The 18704-nt window shown below is 37.2% G+C and overlaps 1 protein-coding gene across 20 annotated transcripts in view; it reads right to left on the reverse strand.

Annotated features, from left to right (window-relative positions):
• PARD3 (par-3 family cell polarity regulator) overlaps window positions 1-18704 on the reverse strand; it is a 661643-nt gene that overhangs the window by 390913 nt on the left and 252026 nt on the right. For all 20 annotated transcript variants that reach the window (XM_042945320.1, XM_042945325.1, XM_042945323.1 and 17 more), the window contains one exon: window positions 7009-7189. In XM_042945320.1, the coding sequence (XP_042801254.1) occupies window positions 7009-7189 (181 nt within the window). The remainder of the gene's footprint in view (window positions 1-7008; window positions 7190-18704) is intronic.

An 18704-nucleotide genomic window follows, 5' to 3' on the forward strand; every position in this document is an offset into this window, starting at 1 on the left:
AGATACTTTGTGGGCAAAAAGCAACAAAGATATAAAACAAAATGTCTGAAACCCCATAAAACAACTTCTGATGGAATACTGTTTTTCATTTTGCAGAAGTAAAATATTCACCACCAACCCTGCAATTAGCTAGAAAATTACAATAATTACAGCAATTTTGTATCCCATCTCCAATCCAATTAATAGATATATGACCTTGTCAACATGTAATAATCAGATTGCATCTACAACAAAACTGGATGAGTTTTATATGCTGAATAGAACTTGCACAGTAAGAAGGTAATTATTTGAAATACCGAGAATACCATTTGTATGCCATGCTCCACTTCACAAGTTAAAAGGAAATACAATAAGAATATTATTTCTATTTTTCAATATATATTTAAATCAAATCCGGAAAATAGTATTCTAATACCAGTTCATGTTAAGAGAATAGATTTCTAAAGCAAAGATCTTGGCTCTCTTGGCAAGGCAAAATCAATGTGCATATGCTTGGGTAAGAAAAAAAGTTGTGAGATCAAGAAAGAAAAGGAAAGAGGTGCTAATTTTAGGACACAATCCTTCTGTAATAATTATCAACATTTCTTTAAGTTCTAAAAGTTAGGAAACTAGTAAAATCTTAGTAATTAATCAAACAGCACTATTTAAATAAAATTTTGCCAGTAATGGATAAAAACTAACTGTAAAATTGACACAGCTTAGGGCACTTTCACAACATTTCTATAGCAATACCGTTTCCAGAAATTTTACAATTATTAGGGCATGGGCCAGTTCCAAAGGAACCTTGAATCTTCAGTCTGAGTTTTCCAGAGTTAATACAAAAAATTTAGCATTCTGGGGTGAAAAGGAACCTGGCACGATTCTAAGATCGGACTTCCCTGGAACATCTGACCTCCACAAAAAGTCTTCAAGAATGGAGAGGGGAGGGGAGGGGAGGGGAGGGGAGGGGAGGGGAGGGGAGGGGAGGGGAGGGGAGGGGAGGGGAGGGGAGGGGAGGGGAGGGCAGTATATCTGCATTTTATGAAAAATTTAAGAGTTAAAACTTGGATATATTTTCTTAGTTTCAGAGAAATTTGAAAAGATGACTAACCAAAGATATTCAAGCCTAAAAATATATTGGGTTAAAATTCTGAGTTACATTAAATGAAACAAAGCTGAAGAAAAACTGAAATTAAGTAAACTGTGAAACTGTTAAATAAGAGCACTATGCATGTGTTTCCTTGAAAAAGTACACACACGTTTATTAAGAATAATTATAAACACATATGAAAACAGAACAGCATACTGAATCCCCATATAGCCACTCAGCTACCCATTCCTCACTTACCCAGCCTGTTTATTTTGAAGCAAATTCCACATATATCATTTCCAACAACCTAACTCAGTATGTATTACAAAAAGATAAAGACTTTTTGGAAAATAATTTCAGTAACATAGCACATGTAAAAGGAAATAAATACTTGCTTAATATCAAATACTCAATCAGTGCTCAACTCACCAATTAGCCTATGACTGGTATTCGTTTGTTGTACTGTTTCATTTAAATCAGGCATTAAACAAGATTCATACATTATGATTGGATGTTGTGTCTCTTAGGTGTCTATTAATCTGTGTTCCTTTCTCCATCTCTTTCCCCTACCTTGCACTTGACCTATTGAAGAACCTGGGTCACTGGACTTCTATAATTTCCCACAGTCTTGACCTGACTGATTGAATCCCTATGGTGTTAACATGTTTCCAGGTATCTGGTATTTTCTAAAAAACTGGCAGTTGGATCTACATGTTTGATCGGATTGAAATTTAATTTCTTTTGTCAAGACCACTTCATAGTATTATATTCTTCCATCAGGAGGCACATGATACTTAGTCCACTCTCCTTAATTTATTATCTTTTTTATATTAGCAAGTAATTGATGATAAGTACATAGATTCATTATTTCATCAGGAATGGCAAATTAGTAATATTCTAATTCTATTATTACCTCGTCACTTATTGGCTATGATACTTCTATACAAAGAAACTTCCCTTTCATCTACTACTTAGTTACCCAATAATACTATTCATACAGGAAAGAGAGGAGAGATACCTAATTCTTTAATTCTTTTATCAGTTTCCCAAATAATAAGTTGATCCATTAGTATCCTTCACCTTGCTTGTTTACTTATTTTTTTAATCTTTTAATGTTTATTTATTTTTGAAAGAGAGAGAGACAGAGCACAAGCAAGGGAGGGGCAGAGCGGGAGGGAGACACAGAATCCCAAGCAACTCCAGGCTCTGTGCTGTCAGCACAGAGCCCAATGTGGGGCTGAAACCCATGGACTGCAAGATCATGACCTGAACCGAAGTCGCATACTTAACTGACTGAGCCACCCAGGCACCCCATCCTTGCTTGTTCACTTATCGTCATTATGAATTCAAGAATACATTGCTATTTACTAACCTTATTAATGTTCTAATAGTCTCTCCTGTGCCAGTGGGAACTTCCATATGACTCCTGGGCCCTGCTGACACAACTCTAGTAATCTTTCATAGCTTCATTATTTTCTTATATGGCAGGATGATCCAGAATCATCTCCTACATTTCCTCCCTGATCCAGAATTCAGCCATTTCTCCATGAATGTCCAAAAGGACAGTTCTGGTCCTTTTGAATGGAAAATGCAATTCCCAAAGTACAGTCTAGATATCAGGGAATGTTCAGTTATTGGGCTGGGGCATTAATTCTAGACATATTCAGTAAATGCATATAGAATCTTCCCTTCCTTCCTCCTTCTTTTTATTTTTATTTATTTTTGTATGTGTGTGAAATGAAACACACCATAGATTCATTATATGTCCTATTCAAATTGAGAATCATGGGGTTTTTATGTATTCTACTCTTAAGTTGTATCTGTATTCCTTTTCCTCTATACCCCGAATCCTGAATCCTCAATGGCACAAGAAATAGAATTAGAATTTTATTATAATTCTTCATTTCCTCCATCTCATAATATCCACCCAACAATCTAAGACTAATGGTACCAATGTTACCAACAACAAACTGTTGCAAGGTTCGTTTGTTTCATGCTTTTTTTTTTTTCCATCTTCCCTTGGTGGTACAAATTACTAATATTTATAGTTACCTGAAATAGTTACTCTTGGATGACTGAGCAACCAACTGGACATATAACTTATGTTTAGTTATGTCAAATGATTTTTAAGAATTACTATTAAACTATTAATAGTATTAAAATTTGATTATTAACCACATAAAATATAACATGCTTTGAATGCAAACTATACAAAACAAGAGGTTTTAAGTCAGCCTTGCTTCGATTCCATTTCGTTCATCTTATTCTCTCCATTCCCTGCAGGTACCTATTCTTTATGGTTATCCTTTTTTTACTTTATTTCTTCAACCTAAGAAGCTTTTTATATAGTCTTTCACTATGTGGTCTATTTTATTTACTTTTTCATTTTTTAAAGCACATTTTTTGGAATTAAAAAAAACTTATTTTAGTGCTAATATTTATATTTGCACTGTTTGTGTAATACTGCCCATAATTCCCTCTATTGATTACCTTCTATGAGGAATATCATTATTAGCTAGTCATCATTTTTTGTCCTTCAGTTTAAGGGTATAATTCAGAACACTGTTCAATATACTAGGCTCAAGAAAATTTTTATCAAGTGTTAGTTTTAATGTCTCTTAGATAACTGCTATTTTGACCATAAAGACGATGATTCATTAATTCAGGGTTTCTCTACCTCAGCACTATTGACATTTGGGGCAGGATAGTTGACGTGAGGAACTGTCCTATGCCTTGTAGGATGTTTGGCAACATCCTCGGCCTTAATCAGATGCTCACAGTATACCCCATCTTTGCCAGTTGTGACAACCAAAAATATCTCCATATATTTGCAATTATCCCTTGTGGGAAAATATCACTCATACCTGAGAACCACTAATTTAACTACCTCAAGGTTCTTGCTTTATATGTATTACAAGGACAAACTACTGTCAACTTATAAAAAAGCATAAAAAGACTGAATATGAGAATTCTGTGTATTAAATCCACCTAAGCTTTATCTTAATTCTCAAACTTAATGTTCCCTGCTTTACTCAGAAAAAAAAAAAAAATTGTATAATCAATTCTTCATGCAAAGAAGTAGAGGAATGAATTCATTCATAGCAAAACTTGGAAAACATATAGAGTTATCACTTTCTTTCTCTAAGTTTAAGTATTAGGAGTTTATTTACCTGAAACCTTATATTAACCATGCACTTAATTAGATTTGACTATTCCCCAATTCCACAAATTTCTATATATCACTAGATTCTTTATTTCCATATTTGTAAATCAGGAAGACCACTAAACATAAATTCCTTGTTGACAAGGATGAGGCCTTATTAACTCAACTCTGGACTCATCACCTATCACAATGCCTGGCCCATCATAGTCCAACTCTTGTACTATGTTTGAGTGAGTGGTATTAATACAGTATGACCAATCATCTTAATAGACAGGGGATTCGTATATAATGGGTAACTTTTACATAGTCACTAAACCTTGTGTTTAGTAGATGCTTACCAAACACTTGCCCAGGGGCTGCCCAAACCATAAAATCTAAATAAACTTAGCATATAAAATTCAGAACTGAAAAGTAATATTTACATATTCTCCCACTGATGGCTGTAAGACATTTCAAATGGTTCAAATAAAAGTTCCTTTTCTCAATAAAGACAAGGTAAAAGAGAGATTTTGTGTTGAAAACAGCATTTAAATTTTAACACAAGAGGACCAGCCAAATGTGGGTGGTGGTGGTTAAGAAATGTTGCTGAGTGAAGAACAGTCAAAAGACAAAACTTGATGGAAAGTATGCCATTCAAATTCTTCTTAACATAAAGACAGCATTTACCTTTCCTCCAACACTTTTTTAAGGAGCAGCTACATTAAGGGCACATCCGGCTTTATAAAACACTTGAATGAAAAACTACAACAACAACATAAGAAAAAGCTCTATATTTAATTATATATTAGGGTGCAATTATTCACATAAAGACACTATTTTCCAAATATCAGGCACCTGAATACCTATAGTATTATTTAATTAAAAATTTACTGGGGCGCCTGAGTGGCTTGGTCGGTTAAGCGTCGACTTCGGCTCAGGTCATGATCTCGCGGGCCGTGAGTCCGAGCCCCGCGTCGGGCTCAGTGCTGACAGCTCAGAGCCTGGAGCCTGTTTCAGATTCTGTGTCTCCCTCTCTCTCTGCCCCTCCCCTGTTCATGCTCTGTCTCTCTCTGTCTCAAAAATAAATAAACATTTAAAAAAAAAATTTACTTTAAAGTTTACTTATTTTGAGAGAGAGAGAGTGTGTGCGTGCATGTGCAAGGGAGGAGCAAAGAGAGAGGGAGACAGAATCCCAAGCAGGCTCGGCACTGACAGCCTTAAAATTTACTTTAAATCACATTTGGGCAATCTACTTTTTATAAATGGATTTAGGGGCACCTGGGTGGCTCAATCGGTTAAGTGTCTGACTGTTGATTTCTGCTCAGGTCATGATCTCATGGTTCATGAGATCGAGGCCCATGTAGGGCTCTGTACTGACAGCGTGAAGCCTGCTTGGGATTCTCTCTCTGCCCCTCCCTCCCTCACTCGCATGTGCAGTCTCTCTCTCTCTAAATAAATAAATAAATAAACATTAAAAAATATAATAATAAGTGAGTTTATTCCAAGCAACCACTAAAAACACAGACTTAATGAGCTGCTATACAACCGAAAAAGTAACTAGTGTACTACTTACATATTGCCTTGCACACCATGCCATGCATGGTACATACCTCGCATTTTGAGGAATGTTGCCTGAAGTAAATCCAGCAAGGTTTTTAAAATAGCATATTCATGTAGTAATCAAATGTTATTTCCACAAAATTAGTTTAAAAATATGTTTATACATGCATACAAACCTAAATTTTATAAGAATAAACCATATATTCTAAATACTATCTAACTATATTCTATTTAGGATTCTGTGTATTATTATAGAGATGTTATAATATAATATATATAATTATAATTATATACAATTATATATTATATATTAATATATAATATTATATATAAATAATATATAATATATATAATTATATATAATATATAATTATAATATAATATATAATATATAATAAAATATAAAATATATAATATAATATTATATATTATTACCTATTATACACGAAGATGTACTAAAGACTATTGGCAAAATCACACAGCACTTGAAAAACTGCAATGTTTCTACATAAATGTGACTAAAAGATAACAATTTTTAACTTATAAATTTATTGAAATGGACCTTCTTAACAACTGCTCAATTATAAGATTAGATAATTACAAACACTGAATTTATTTTTACCAAAAGTTCTTCACTTTTCTGACTAAATCTGTAGGAATGGCAGACAGAATTATTCAGGCAAATATTCTAGAACTTGAGTACTCTATGACCCCAAATTCCTAATATAAACTCAAGAAGCCCTGTATTTTCCTTCCTGCGGAATGTATTCTAACAGCCACTCTTCCAAATCTCTGAAGATAACTCTATCCCTGCAGTCACTTCATCACCTGCTCTTTAGATAGAGTTCAAGTAATGGCTGTATCCAAGTTGATTATCAATCAGAGATGCTATGCTCTGATTCACTGTGAGGCCTTTGACTATTTCCTATTTGATCTAACATTCAGAAGAAATACACGGAAAGAAAAATTCAGGTAATATAACTTTACAGTTATCCTTACTTACCTTGGGTGAGCGATTAAAAGTCTACCAGTCTAAAGTAAAATAAACCTAATATATTAATGTGTGAAGAATCTTGCCTACCTCTCCAGCAAAAGACATTTGCCCAGGTCCTAAACTTAATCAGTTTTGATAAAAACAGATAATGAACTCCATTCACAGGAGCATGGCTGGATAACAAGAGTTGGCATCCCTGCAAATTACGATGAAACATGCAGAGAAGAAAGAGCCTTCACTTACTTGCACGAAGGACTGAAGGTGTCACTTCAATCTCGCTTGTCGCTTGGTAAGGCTGAAAGGCGGAGACACTGCTGGTGCCCAGCTCACTGCCAAATACCTCTGGACTCTGGGTGCCCGTGGAGCTGGCACTGGTGCCGTCACCTCCATGATGTGGATCTTGCTCATCAAACACTGCCACCAGCTAGAAATGGAAGGTAAATTTGCATTTATAAACAAAGGCATTTATAATTGTTACCAAAAACTTATACCACATTGGACATAAATCCATAGAGGAGAAATACTGCTATCTAAGCACCCAGAAATGTTATGTCTTAGGAAGCCAAACTTCAAAGAAACAGTCTTTCCCTGAGTTTTGATGGTTTACTTTTTTATTTCTCAGTTGTGCATTTCAAATCCAAAACTCTAAGGATGAAAAATAATAAAATGGTTTTATATCACAGAATGCTAAAGGAAATAGGGTCGATTTAAATCTTTTTGTAAATGATATACTAAGAGGAAAAGAAAATGGATTTTTATATGTAATGCATATGTATGATATATAGTACTGTATATACAGCAAAAGGTAGAAGGTACCTTTCACTCAGTAGGAAAGAGTATTAAAAATTAGACATGTGTCTGCCCATTTGTGCATAAGAAATATAGTAAGGATAAAAGACAGTTATCGCCCAGAAGTTACTAAGAACAGGGTTGAAAGAAAGAAAATAGGAACAATGAAGGAGGTAGGAGAGAAAAGAATTAAGTAATTTTAGAAAACTATTTTCACTGCTTAATCTAAGGTTAGAGAAAAAAACAACTTTCACATAAATTTGTTTCTCACAAGTGCATGGCTTACAAATTCTCACACTATTAGACAGACACACACACACACACGAGTAATGAATAAGAAAGAAAAATATTTTGAATAATGAAAGTCAAAATTTTCACTGTCAGAAACAGAAATTACAAATAAGGAAATAAATTCTGTGATGTTAGATTGAAATTACAGGCATCAATATAAATATGTGGTTTTGTAAGCGGGCAGGTAGACTGACAAGATAGGGATGGATGAATGTTAATGCATGTGTGGTTCTTAGCCCTGCCCACTGAGAGGTCCTAGAAGCGATCACACCCAGTGTGAAGGAACACAAGTGCCTGAATCTTGGCCTCTGATACCATTTTCCAATAAATGAACAAGGGCTCCCTAGAAAAATAGCTGATTCCAGGGTTGGGGCAGAGAAAATGATAGATGGGCCTGGAACACCTTGGCAATGCTAAAAAGTAAAGCAGTACTCAAAAGTGAAGGAGGCACATCAAAGGGAATCAGGTGTGGGACGTCTGGATGGCTCAGTCGGTTAAGCATCTGACTCTTGGTTTTGGCTCAGGTCTAAATCTCATGATTCCGTGCATTTGAGACCCGCACTGGCCTCTGTGCTGACACCATGAAGCCTGCCTGGGATTCTCTTTCTCTCTCCCTCTCTCTCTGCCCCTCCCTCATTGACACTCTCTCTCTCTCAAAACAAATAAATAAACGTAAAAAAAGAAAGGGACGGTGTCTGGGTGACTCAGTAGATTGAGTGTTCAACTTCGGCTCAAGTCGTGATCTCAGAGTTCATGAGTTCGAGCCCCACATCGGGCTCTGTGCTGACAGCTCAGAGCCTGGAACCTGCTTCGGTTTCTGTGTCCCCCGCTCTCTCTGCCCTCCCCCACTCACGCTCTGTCTCTCTGACTCTAAAAAATAAAAAAACATAGTTTAAAAAAAAAAAAAAATCAGGTGCCAACCAGAAAGAAATCCCAATGGCCAAAGCTGAGACAACCTGTAAACAAGTAAATAATAATACAGTTAGATTTTAGCCCCAAAATAAACTAAATATGTGTGAATCCATGATGATATAAGTAAATCTTTGGAGAAATCATTAATGGTGGAAAATAGACAGCTCTTCCACACCATAGCATTGCAATTAATAGTTATAGAAGAAATGATGGAAATAGAAGAAATCACCAAGCAATCTCCACAGCAATAGTTGTTGCAGGCGAGATCACCAGTGGAAGCTAAAACTACTGGGTGAGAATATGATGAGAAACAGGGTATTTGCAGATCTCAAAGTATCTCCCCACAAAATATTTTTCAATTAAAAAGAGAAAAATAGTATCTTTGCAGGGGAGAAACTTGCAGAAACCACTTTACCAAGGTTAACATCACCAGTAATAAGTCATATCACCCTCTGATAAAATGCAGAGAAGGATATAAAATTACTTCTGTGTGATTCCTGCTGAAAATGTGTATCTTTGATCTAATCATCAGAAAACATCAGATATATCCAACTCAAGGGGCCTTGTATAAAATAACTCTTTAAAAATATTAAAGTCATGAAAGTCAACGAAAAGCTTATGAAATTGTGGAAGTTGGAAGAGACAGAGCAGTGTGCGGTCCTTGTCTGGATCCTGGGCTACAAAAAGGACATTAGTAGAAAAGAGACAAGAGGTGCATGGATGGCTCAGTCGGTTGAGTGTCCTACTTCAGCTCAGGTCATGATCTCAAGGTTTGTGAGTTTGAGCCCCTCAATGGGCTTGCTGCTGTCAGCATGGAGTCTGCTTTGGATCTTCTGTCCCCCTCCCCCTCTCTCTCTGCCCCTCCCCTGTTTGTGCTCTCTCTCTCAAAAATAAAAAAACATTAAAAAAAAAGTCATACATTTATAAATCATACATTTATAAATCATACATTTATAAAAAAAAAAAAAGACAAAATTCAGATGAGGGCTACAGACAGTATTGACTCAATGTTACTAGTTTCCTACCTTTGGTATGTCCTACAGTTATGTCCACTATTACATTAGAGGCGAATGAAGGGTATGTGGAAACAGTCTATACTATTTTTGCAATTCTTCTCAAATATAAAATTATTTCAAAACTACAATATCATAATACAGCATTACAAAGTACCATGAAAATTAAAATTCAATCTATTTCTTTTTATCATGAAACAGTGGCAGTCCTTGAAAATCTCAGAGTAATGAAGATCTAAGGACCAGTCGTACCTTCTTGGTCATTCACACTGCAATTCTATGCTTGCAAACTAACCTTGGCTTCCAAGGAAAGTGGAACCATGACTGACCCCCAAAATCCCCACTCCTTCTACCTCCAATTCAAGCTTTTCCAATGTGAATAGTCCTATCAGTTAAAGGACAGTAAGAGGAATTTACAGACCATGGTAAATACTTAATCATTCTAATCTTTATTTCTGAGAGACTAGTGTCATTTTGAGCAAATGCTATTTCCATGAACATTTATATACCATCAATTAATTCATAAGACAAAAAAAGAAAACCTAAGGTCACAGAGACATGTAAACAAACATGAAGCTCAGAACCCTGCTGTGGCATCATATATAATTAGCTGATTAAACAACATGGAGGGAGGTTAAGTGGTAAGAAGAAATTAAAGTAGGACAAATATAGTTGGACCACTCAACCTTACAATAAGCAATATAAATGGGAAAAGAAATCCTTAGTTAAAAAAATGGAAAGGTGTTTGTATGTATACACTGAAGTTTCCATATACAGAAATAAAATCAGCCTATTTATCTGACACTGACTGGCAAGAATCTCCCAGGATTAGTAACACACACATTCTACTAGATCAGGGGTCAGTAAACTATTGAAAGATCTAGATAGTAAATATTTTTGGAGCTGTGCAATCCATGCAGCCTCCCTCACAACTATTCTACTTTGCCATTGTAGCATAAAAACAGCCACTGGCAATACATAAATAAATGAGCATGGTTTAAATAAAATAGGTTTAAATAAAACTTTGTTTACAAAGCAGGTGGTGGACCAAATTTGGCCCACAGGCCATAATTTGATAACCCTGCACTAGAATGCTCATCCATCCAGTAACATCCAATTTATAATTTTGAACTTGCAAAATAAAGCCAAAAGTCAAGGTACCTCAGTAACCCTGATAAACTAATGATATCCATTTTAAGCTCTTCACTGAGATTCTGAATTTTCATCCTTGATTTTAATATCATAAGACTTCTCACAAGGTGTGTGGCTTAATATGCATTTTGAAGATATTAAGCTCTGACATTTGGTGTTTAATTGGAAGCAAATGAAATTCAAGTTTTGTTATTAACTTTTTACAATGGTGTGTTCTCTGAAGAATCAAGTCCTTTCTGCAAACTGAAAATGGAGATTGCAAATTACAAAGAACGAGTCTTTAAATGCCACACATGGAAGAACTTATACATGTATATTAGTTTCAATAATTATCTCCTGCATTTTTAGAAAACACAAGTATTATGAAATCTGGACTGTGTCACGAACAAATGCTGTTTGAATTTCAGTGGCAGAATCACAGTTGGTGATTTGCAATATGCCAATAACATACAATTTCCACAGCTTTCTTTTAAACCAAAATTTAAGTGCCAGGTGCGGATATGAAGTAATTTTGTGTTAAATTGGGAAGGGTATATAATTTTAGAAAATCTACTCTGCAAGAATGCATATAGTAGCAGAGCAAAAGAAAACGAGACCTTCACAAAACATCACATATTAAAAATCTCTATCATGCCCTTCAAAAAATTAAGGAAATGTCTGCTTTTAAATTTGTGAAACATGACTCATACCCATATTTTAACAGATGGAATCTTTGCTGCTGTCCATGAAGTAGATCAGTTTTGAAAGTTCATTTTTACTTTCAATAGTTATGGCTTAATCTTTCTTCTGATCCATTCATCAGTCAAGTCTCCATAAAAACAGACATGCTGAATTTAGGGTAACACCCACACTTCAGGATAAACCCACAGACAAATAAACTCCAAACTTGGCCATACATTCCTCACCTACCTCAGGACAAATCATTTTAACTCAGAAACATTAGAATCCTCCAAACTGTTTTTAAAACAGCACAAACACTTATAAACCCCCTTTAATGTTAAGGTACAATCACATGCTGAGAGCCCAGAACTGCATGTAACAAAGAGGCTAAGAGCACAGGATTCAGAATCAAAGAGACTTCCATTCCAAACTAGCTCTGATCTTACTTTGTCGGTGGGTGTTGGTAAATCCACTGGCCTCAACTATCTCTAAGCCTTATGGTCCTCATATTGAAAAAGAGAATGGTGGTTGTGGTAGACAGAATAATGCCCCTTGTTGCCCATGCCCCAAACCCAAGAACCAGTGGATGTTAACCTTCCATGGCAAAAGGGACTTTAAAATATGATTCAGGGGCACCTGGGTGGCTCTGTCGGTTAAGCATTCAAGTCTTGATTTCAGCTCAGGTCATGTTCTCCTGGATTGAGACCACATCCGGTCCATGCTAACAGCACGAAGCCTCCCTGGGATTCTCTCTCTCCCTCTCTCTCTCTGCCCCTCTGTCAATTGCTCTCTCATTCTCTCAAAATAAATAAAGAGAATAAAATATGATTCAGATGAAGGACCTTAAACTGGAGAGATTATCCTGGATTATCCTGAGAAGGGGGTAATCACACAAATCTAGTAAAGTAGAAAAACTTTCCCAACTGTGGTCAGAGAGAGATGTGACAATGGTTAGATAGACGCTACATTGCTGGCTTTTAAAATGAAGAAAGGGGGGCGCATGGGTGGCTCAGTCGGTTAAGCGGCCAACAGCGGTTGGCCAACAGCGGCTCAAGTCATGATCTCGCGGTCCGTGAGTTCGAGCCCCGCGTCAGGCTCTGTGCTGACAGCTCAGAGCCTGGAGCCTGTTTCAGATTCTGTGTCTCCCTCTCTCCGACCCTCCCCCGTTCATGCTCTGTCTCTCTCTGTCTCAAAAATGAATAAACGTTAAAAAAAAAAAAATTTTAATGAAGAAAGGAAGCCATAAACTAAGGAATGTAAGAAAGAAGCCTCTGGAAGGCAAAAAAATGGGTTTTCTCCTAGGACCTCTGGAAAGGATCAGAGCTCTGCTCACGCCTTGATTTTAGCCCAGTGAGACCCATGTCAGACTTCTACCCTACAGAACTGTGAGTTGGTCAATTTGTGATGTTTTAAGCCACGAGTTTCTAGTAATTTGTCACAGCAGCAATAGGAAATTAGTACAGTGCCCTTGCCTATCCTCCTAGATGTGTTACGACAAATAAAGAGATAAGGTATATCCACCGTCAGAACACAAGCACACATTCACCACTAGCTGTTATTAAGTTACACTGTGTTGGTTGATAAATACATACTTTTGTAAATTTGAGGATCATTTTTTTAAATTTTTTTAATGTTTATTTATTTTTTAGAGAGAGAGAGAATGCTAATGCAAGTGGGGGAGGAGCAGAAAGACAGGGAGACACAGAATCCAAAGCAGGCTCCAGGCTCTGAGCTGTCAGCACAAAGCCCAACGCAGGGCCCAAACTCATGAACCACGAGATCATGACCTGAGCCGAAGTTGGACACTTGACCGACTGAGCCACCCAGGTGCCCCACTCTGTGTAGAACTTTCTCTTCTTTGGGGTACCTGGTTAGCTCAGTCGGTTAAGCCTCTGACTTGGGCTCAGGTCATGATCTCACAGTTTGTGAGTTCAAGCCCCACATCAGGCTCTGTGCTAACAGCTCAGAGCCAGAAGCCTGCTTCAGATTCTGTGTCTCCCTCTCTCTGCCCCTCCCATGATCATGTTCTGTGTCTGTCTGTCTCTCTCTCTCTCTCTCTCTCTCTCTCTCTCAAAAATAAATAAACATTTAAAAAAATTAAAAAATAAAAAATAAATAAATAAATAAATAAAAGTTCTCTTCTTTTTTTTTTTAATTTTTTTTTAATCTTTATTTATTTTTGAGAGAGAGACAGAGTGTGAGCAGGGGAGGGGCAGAGAGAGAGGGAGACACAGAATTCAAAGAAGGCTCCAAGGCCCTGAGCTGTCAGCACAGAGCCCGACGTGGGGCCCGAACCCATGAACCATGAGATCATGACCTGAGCCAAAGTTGGATGCTTAACCAACTGAGCCACCCAGGCGCCCCTGAGGATCAGTTTCAAGAGTCACTGAAGACTGAAGCAAAGCTCTACCACACACCAACAATAAGAGGAGGGAAAACACCCACACATACCAAAAAAACAAAAACCAAAACAAACAAACAAAAAACAAGAAAAGGAAAGGAGAATCCTTGCTAGAAAAATTCAACATCACAACATCACAATAACCACACAATGCATTTCTTTGCAGGTGCCCTACATCCTCTCCTCAACTCCTCCCACAAAAATGGGGCCACTTTTAGACTTCATTCCACAGAAAAGAAACCTGCGATTCAGAGAGATTAATATGACCAGAATTTAACTATAAATAAGTACAGAATGAATCTGAGAACTGGAAATAAAATCTATCCAACTTCAAAGATCCTTTTTTCTCACAAACCTCCTGCCCCTGGAACATATAACATATTGACAGCACACCCACTGGGAAGCTGCAGACTAGAATCATGTATGAGTCTTTGAATAGGATTCTGTTCATTCTTGATTCACCAAAGGTAATAACCCAACTTACCAAATTAACATAATTTTGATACCACTACCTAAAACTGTCTGAACATATCTGAGGGAAAGCGAGATAATTTTAAACCATTCCATGCTGGTGATATCATCACTCAGTTTTAATCAGACAAGCTTTTTTAAAAGAATCCAAAGATCTTACAGATTCTGTCTTCCTACAGGAAAATGACAGGTGACTTAAGTCAAGTAGCTGTCTACGTGAGGTCTCAAAACCCTCTAAGTTCAGACCCCACACAGCTTCAGAAGCCATTTCACCGCCACAGCCTTTGAATTATCTCTCCTTCTGCCTCTGTTGATTTCTTTCACATACAGGCTGAACATACCCAGAGGAAGTTGATTGTGATGGGTCTCACTAATGTCCTTTGTATACTCAACATTAATACAACAATACAATTATACACCAAACTATTTGGCTTTGAAATAAAGACTTGTAATTCCTCAGAAAGGCATCACATTTTTAGCCCTGGAGAAAATCCAAAGCATGTGGAAAAATACTAAAACCACAATGAACTTGAAGATGTCTATAAGACTCTCTCTTCACCTCTGGAACATGAGTGGCTTCAGTGAGTAAGCCAGACTCCATGGAATCCTTTGGTTTATAGTATCAAAACAAAATCAGCTGGGGACTTGGGTGGCCCACTCAGTTAAGCATCAGACTCTTGATTTCAGCTCAGGTCATGACTTGATTTCAGCTCAGGTCATGATCTCACTACTATGAGATAGAACCCTGCATGAGGTCTGCACAGGGCGTGGAGCCTGCTTAAGATTCTCTCTCTCCCTCTCCCTCTGCCCCTCCCTTGCTCTTTCTCTCCTTCCCTCAAAAAAAAAAAAAAAAAAAAAAAAAAAATCAGCAAGAAACACAAAAGAGGAAATGCACTTGATTGTGCCTCTGGTGGGGAATTATCCACATTTCCCACATTTTTCAATATTCTTCCTGACACAGTACTTTGGTGATGATGATGATGATGCCCCAAAATAATGAGGTAACACATAACTCTGAGCAATGGCAGGGAGGTTTCATGGGCAAATCTGGCTAAAATAATAAATGTAACAGAAAGAAAATGCAGTGCAAATGTGAGAGCTACAGCACAATGCAGTAAATTTCTAAAAATTAATAATAAAAATCAAGTGATTAAAGACACATGTATTTTCTGACTGAAGTAATAGTGTTTCAAAATATACAATTCTAAACTCCTATATTCCAAAAACGACTTTTCTTTCCTGCAGGTCAACCTGTGAATTTCTATAATTAGGATCACACATATCAATAATTCCAATTTCCCCACCCCCTTTAACTCAGGCATGTACTTTTTTAAAACATGGTAAAAATAGATCAAGTACTTGGGTTCCTGAATTCCCCTTTACCCATGCCTTTAAAAACGAAACAAATAAACAAAAACCTTCATTTATAGTTGTTTCCCATAAAGCACATTTAATAACCTATAGCACCCATATAAAAGAAAAACAGATACTAGCATGATTATACAGATTAGCACTGTATGTAATCTACACATTAGAAGGTAATCTACTTAGATAAATATTTAATAGTGCTGTTTTAAATAATGTATCACATAGAGGAGGGCAACACATTCCCATTTTGCTACCTAAACAATCAAGAAGACCAACACCATCACACACCCGTACCTGTCTGCGCTGAAAGGTTACCTGTCCCACAAGAGCTAATAGCATCCTTTAAGAAAGTCACAGATACCTAAAAAGGCACTGTACTTCATCTGGAAATCACAGTGAAACATTCAGCTATGATACTCCCCAGCTTACATTTCAGAGCTGGGATTTAATTCTGCTGTCCCTCAGGATGATACACTCTATCACCCACTGAGCCTTCAGAGTAATTAGATTCCCAATTTAAGAGTAATGTTCAACTAATAGCCTTGAGTATGTCAACCACAAACCACAATAAAAATATGCAAATACTGCAGCCATAAGCTCGCTGACCCACTTGTCAGATATAATGTAAACCCCTCTCCCTCCCATCCCCATCACCAAGTGCCACTGCTCTGTTTGTATCCGTCCATGAAGTTACAACTACATTACACTACTGTTTAAGTGTTAATAAAAAGTAAGATTGCACAGTAAGATAGAAGAAAATAACTCTGAAATTGGTTAATCACATGTAGATAGGTTGACTCCAAACTGGAGGAGGTGGCATTTGTTGTGACTTTATCATGAACACATGCAGCTTTCGCTTAAAGAGATGATGGTGGGTAAAACTGGGAAAGAAGCCGTATGAACCTCAGAATTAAATGTAATGATGTAATAACTAATTATTATGTAGACATGAAGGAAAAACTATTAAATCAATTTGTAAACTTTCTCATGAATGAACTTACTTTAATGACATAGAGACAATACTAAATCCTTAGTCATTCTCTGAGCCTTACTTGGTATCATGGTTCATTAAAAGCTCATTTAAATAGAGCTACTGTTTTACTGGTTGAGTAAGCAGAACAATAGTAAAAGAATATATTTGAGCCAATGATGTTTTATAATAGTAGTAATACAAACTATACCAATGAAAACTAACTCACTGCAGGATAATCTCAAGCTCGCCACTGAAAAACTTTAAATGTTATATTCGCAAGATTAATTCCGTGCCTCATCAGCATTTCAAGAATTAAGTATATTTTATCTGATGAAAAAAAAAAAAAAAAAAGACCTACAGCTTTGAAAGGAATGCTAAAATGACATGTGCATGCTGAAAGCTAGCCACTTTTCTTCTGGCTAAGCTAAGAATGGCAAAGAGCCAGGGGTCCTTGCCCCACACGGCACCATGAGGGGAGACCTCAAATCCACCCAAACTTCCAGCTCCACAGCTTGAGATTTTAGAGGCAGCTCATCTATTGAGCCTTCCCCACAGTGCCCCTCTCCCAGTCTTCCAACCTATATGGAAAGTAAGATGTGGAAATAAGATTCAACAACAAGGTGTTTTAATCTGTACACAATTTAATGCTTAACTACTAATATGTGTTACATATTGATTCAAAAATAGCTATTCAGGAATAATACTCAGGTACAGCTGCATTAATGAACAGGAAATGACAGACTTCCTCAAGAGTAATGTCTACTATGAATGCCATGATCTGGGATGTGGGGATCTAAATTTTAAAAAATAAAGGTTTTATTAAACAAAGTCAAACATGGAGGAAATGCGGCATAAGGAGACAAGCCAAAACCATACACACATAGCCTTTCAATGTCTTGCTCTGAACTGTAATCAAAAGATACATTACCATAAGCCACAGCACCAATCGTGATGTTATTTGAGCTTTAATGATAAAATGATACTTCCAATCCTGGTCCCACAAAGATGTGCCATTGCCTCCTTCACTCCCAAGTCTATTGTGGGGAATAAGCTTAGGAATTCCCTGAACTTGCACAGATGGGTTAACAAGGCATAAAGAATTAGAAAGCCGCAGGATGAACACACCCAAGTTTGGGTAAACAAGATAAGGTAAACAGGGCAAAGGCCCCCATGTATAGGAATAGGAAATCTCAGGATGAAAACATCCAAGATTAGGTAAACAAGATTTAAGGGTGGAAGCACCTTCCAATTTAGTACAATAGTAGAGAGCTGCTTTCACCAGAAGGAAAGACAAAAAACAGGTAAACAGGGCTATACACAGGAGCAGGGCAAAGTTGCCCAGAGCTGAGCTAATCAGCAAAAGAAAGGTGCCTTGTTGACCCTGAGGTAGCACACTCGGGTCTTTCTTGTCCCCTAGACCAGTTTAGGTAAACAAAGGTGGGACCTCATGTCTGCTGTAAACAACCTTCCACCCAGCTCCAGAATTGTGTTTTGTATTGACCCAAAACCCTAACACCGCATATCTTCAAAATCCCCTTTCCCCCACGGCCATGAGTTAATGTTCAAGGTTTCATTGTCTCTTTGTGCATGTCCATCATGCTTGTAAGCGTTCTGATCCTAATAAAAACAGAGCAAGGACCCTAATTGGGGCTCTTGTCTCCTCCCGGACACTAGCCTCTCTTGCATTTCAATCCTGCCTCTTCTCTCTTGCTGGACAAGAGAGAACTCCAGACCCAGAGTCTATGACAGTCTATGTCACCATCCTCAACTCCCCCCCAATTCCTGACCCAGACGCCTAATGGATAAGAAGCTGCTGATGTGATTCCTCGGCCCAGAAACACAGCACCATAATTCCACTGGGCAGGATCACGGAGTCTTAAAAAGTAAGAGCTTATGCCCTACTCTCTTG

Source organism: Panthera leo, chromosome B4 (assembly GCF_018350215.1).
Source record: "Panthera leo isolate Ple1 chromosome B4, P.leo_Ple1_pat1.1, whole genome shotgun sequence".
Classification (NCBI taxonomy): domain Eukaryota; kingdom Metazoa; phylum Chordata; class Mammalia; order Carnivora; family Felidae; genus Panthera; species Panthera leo.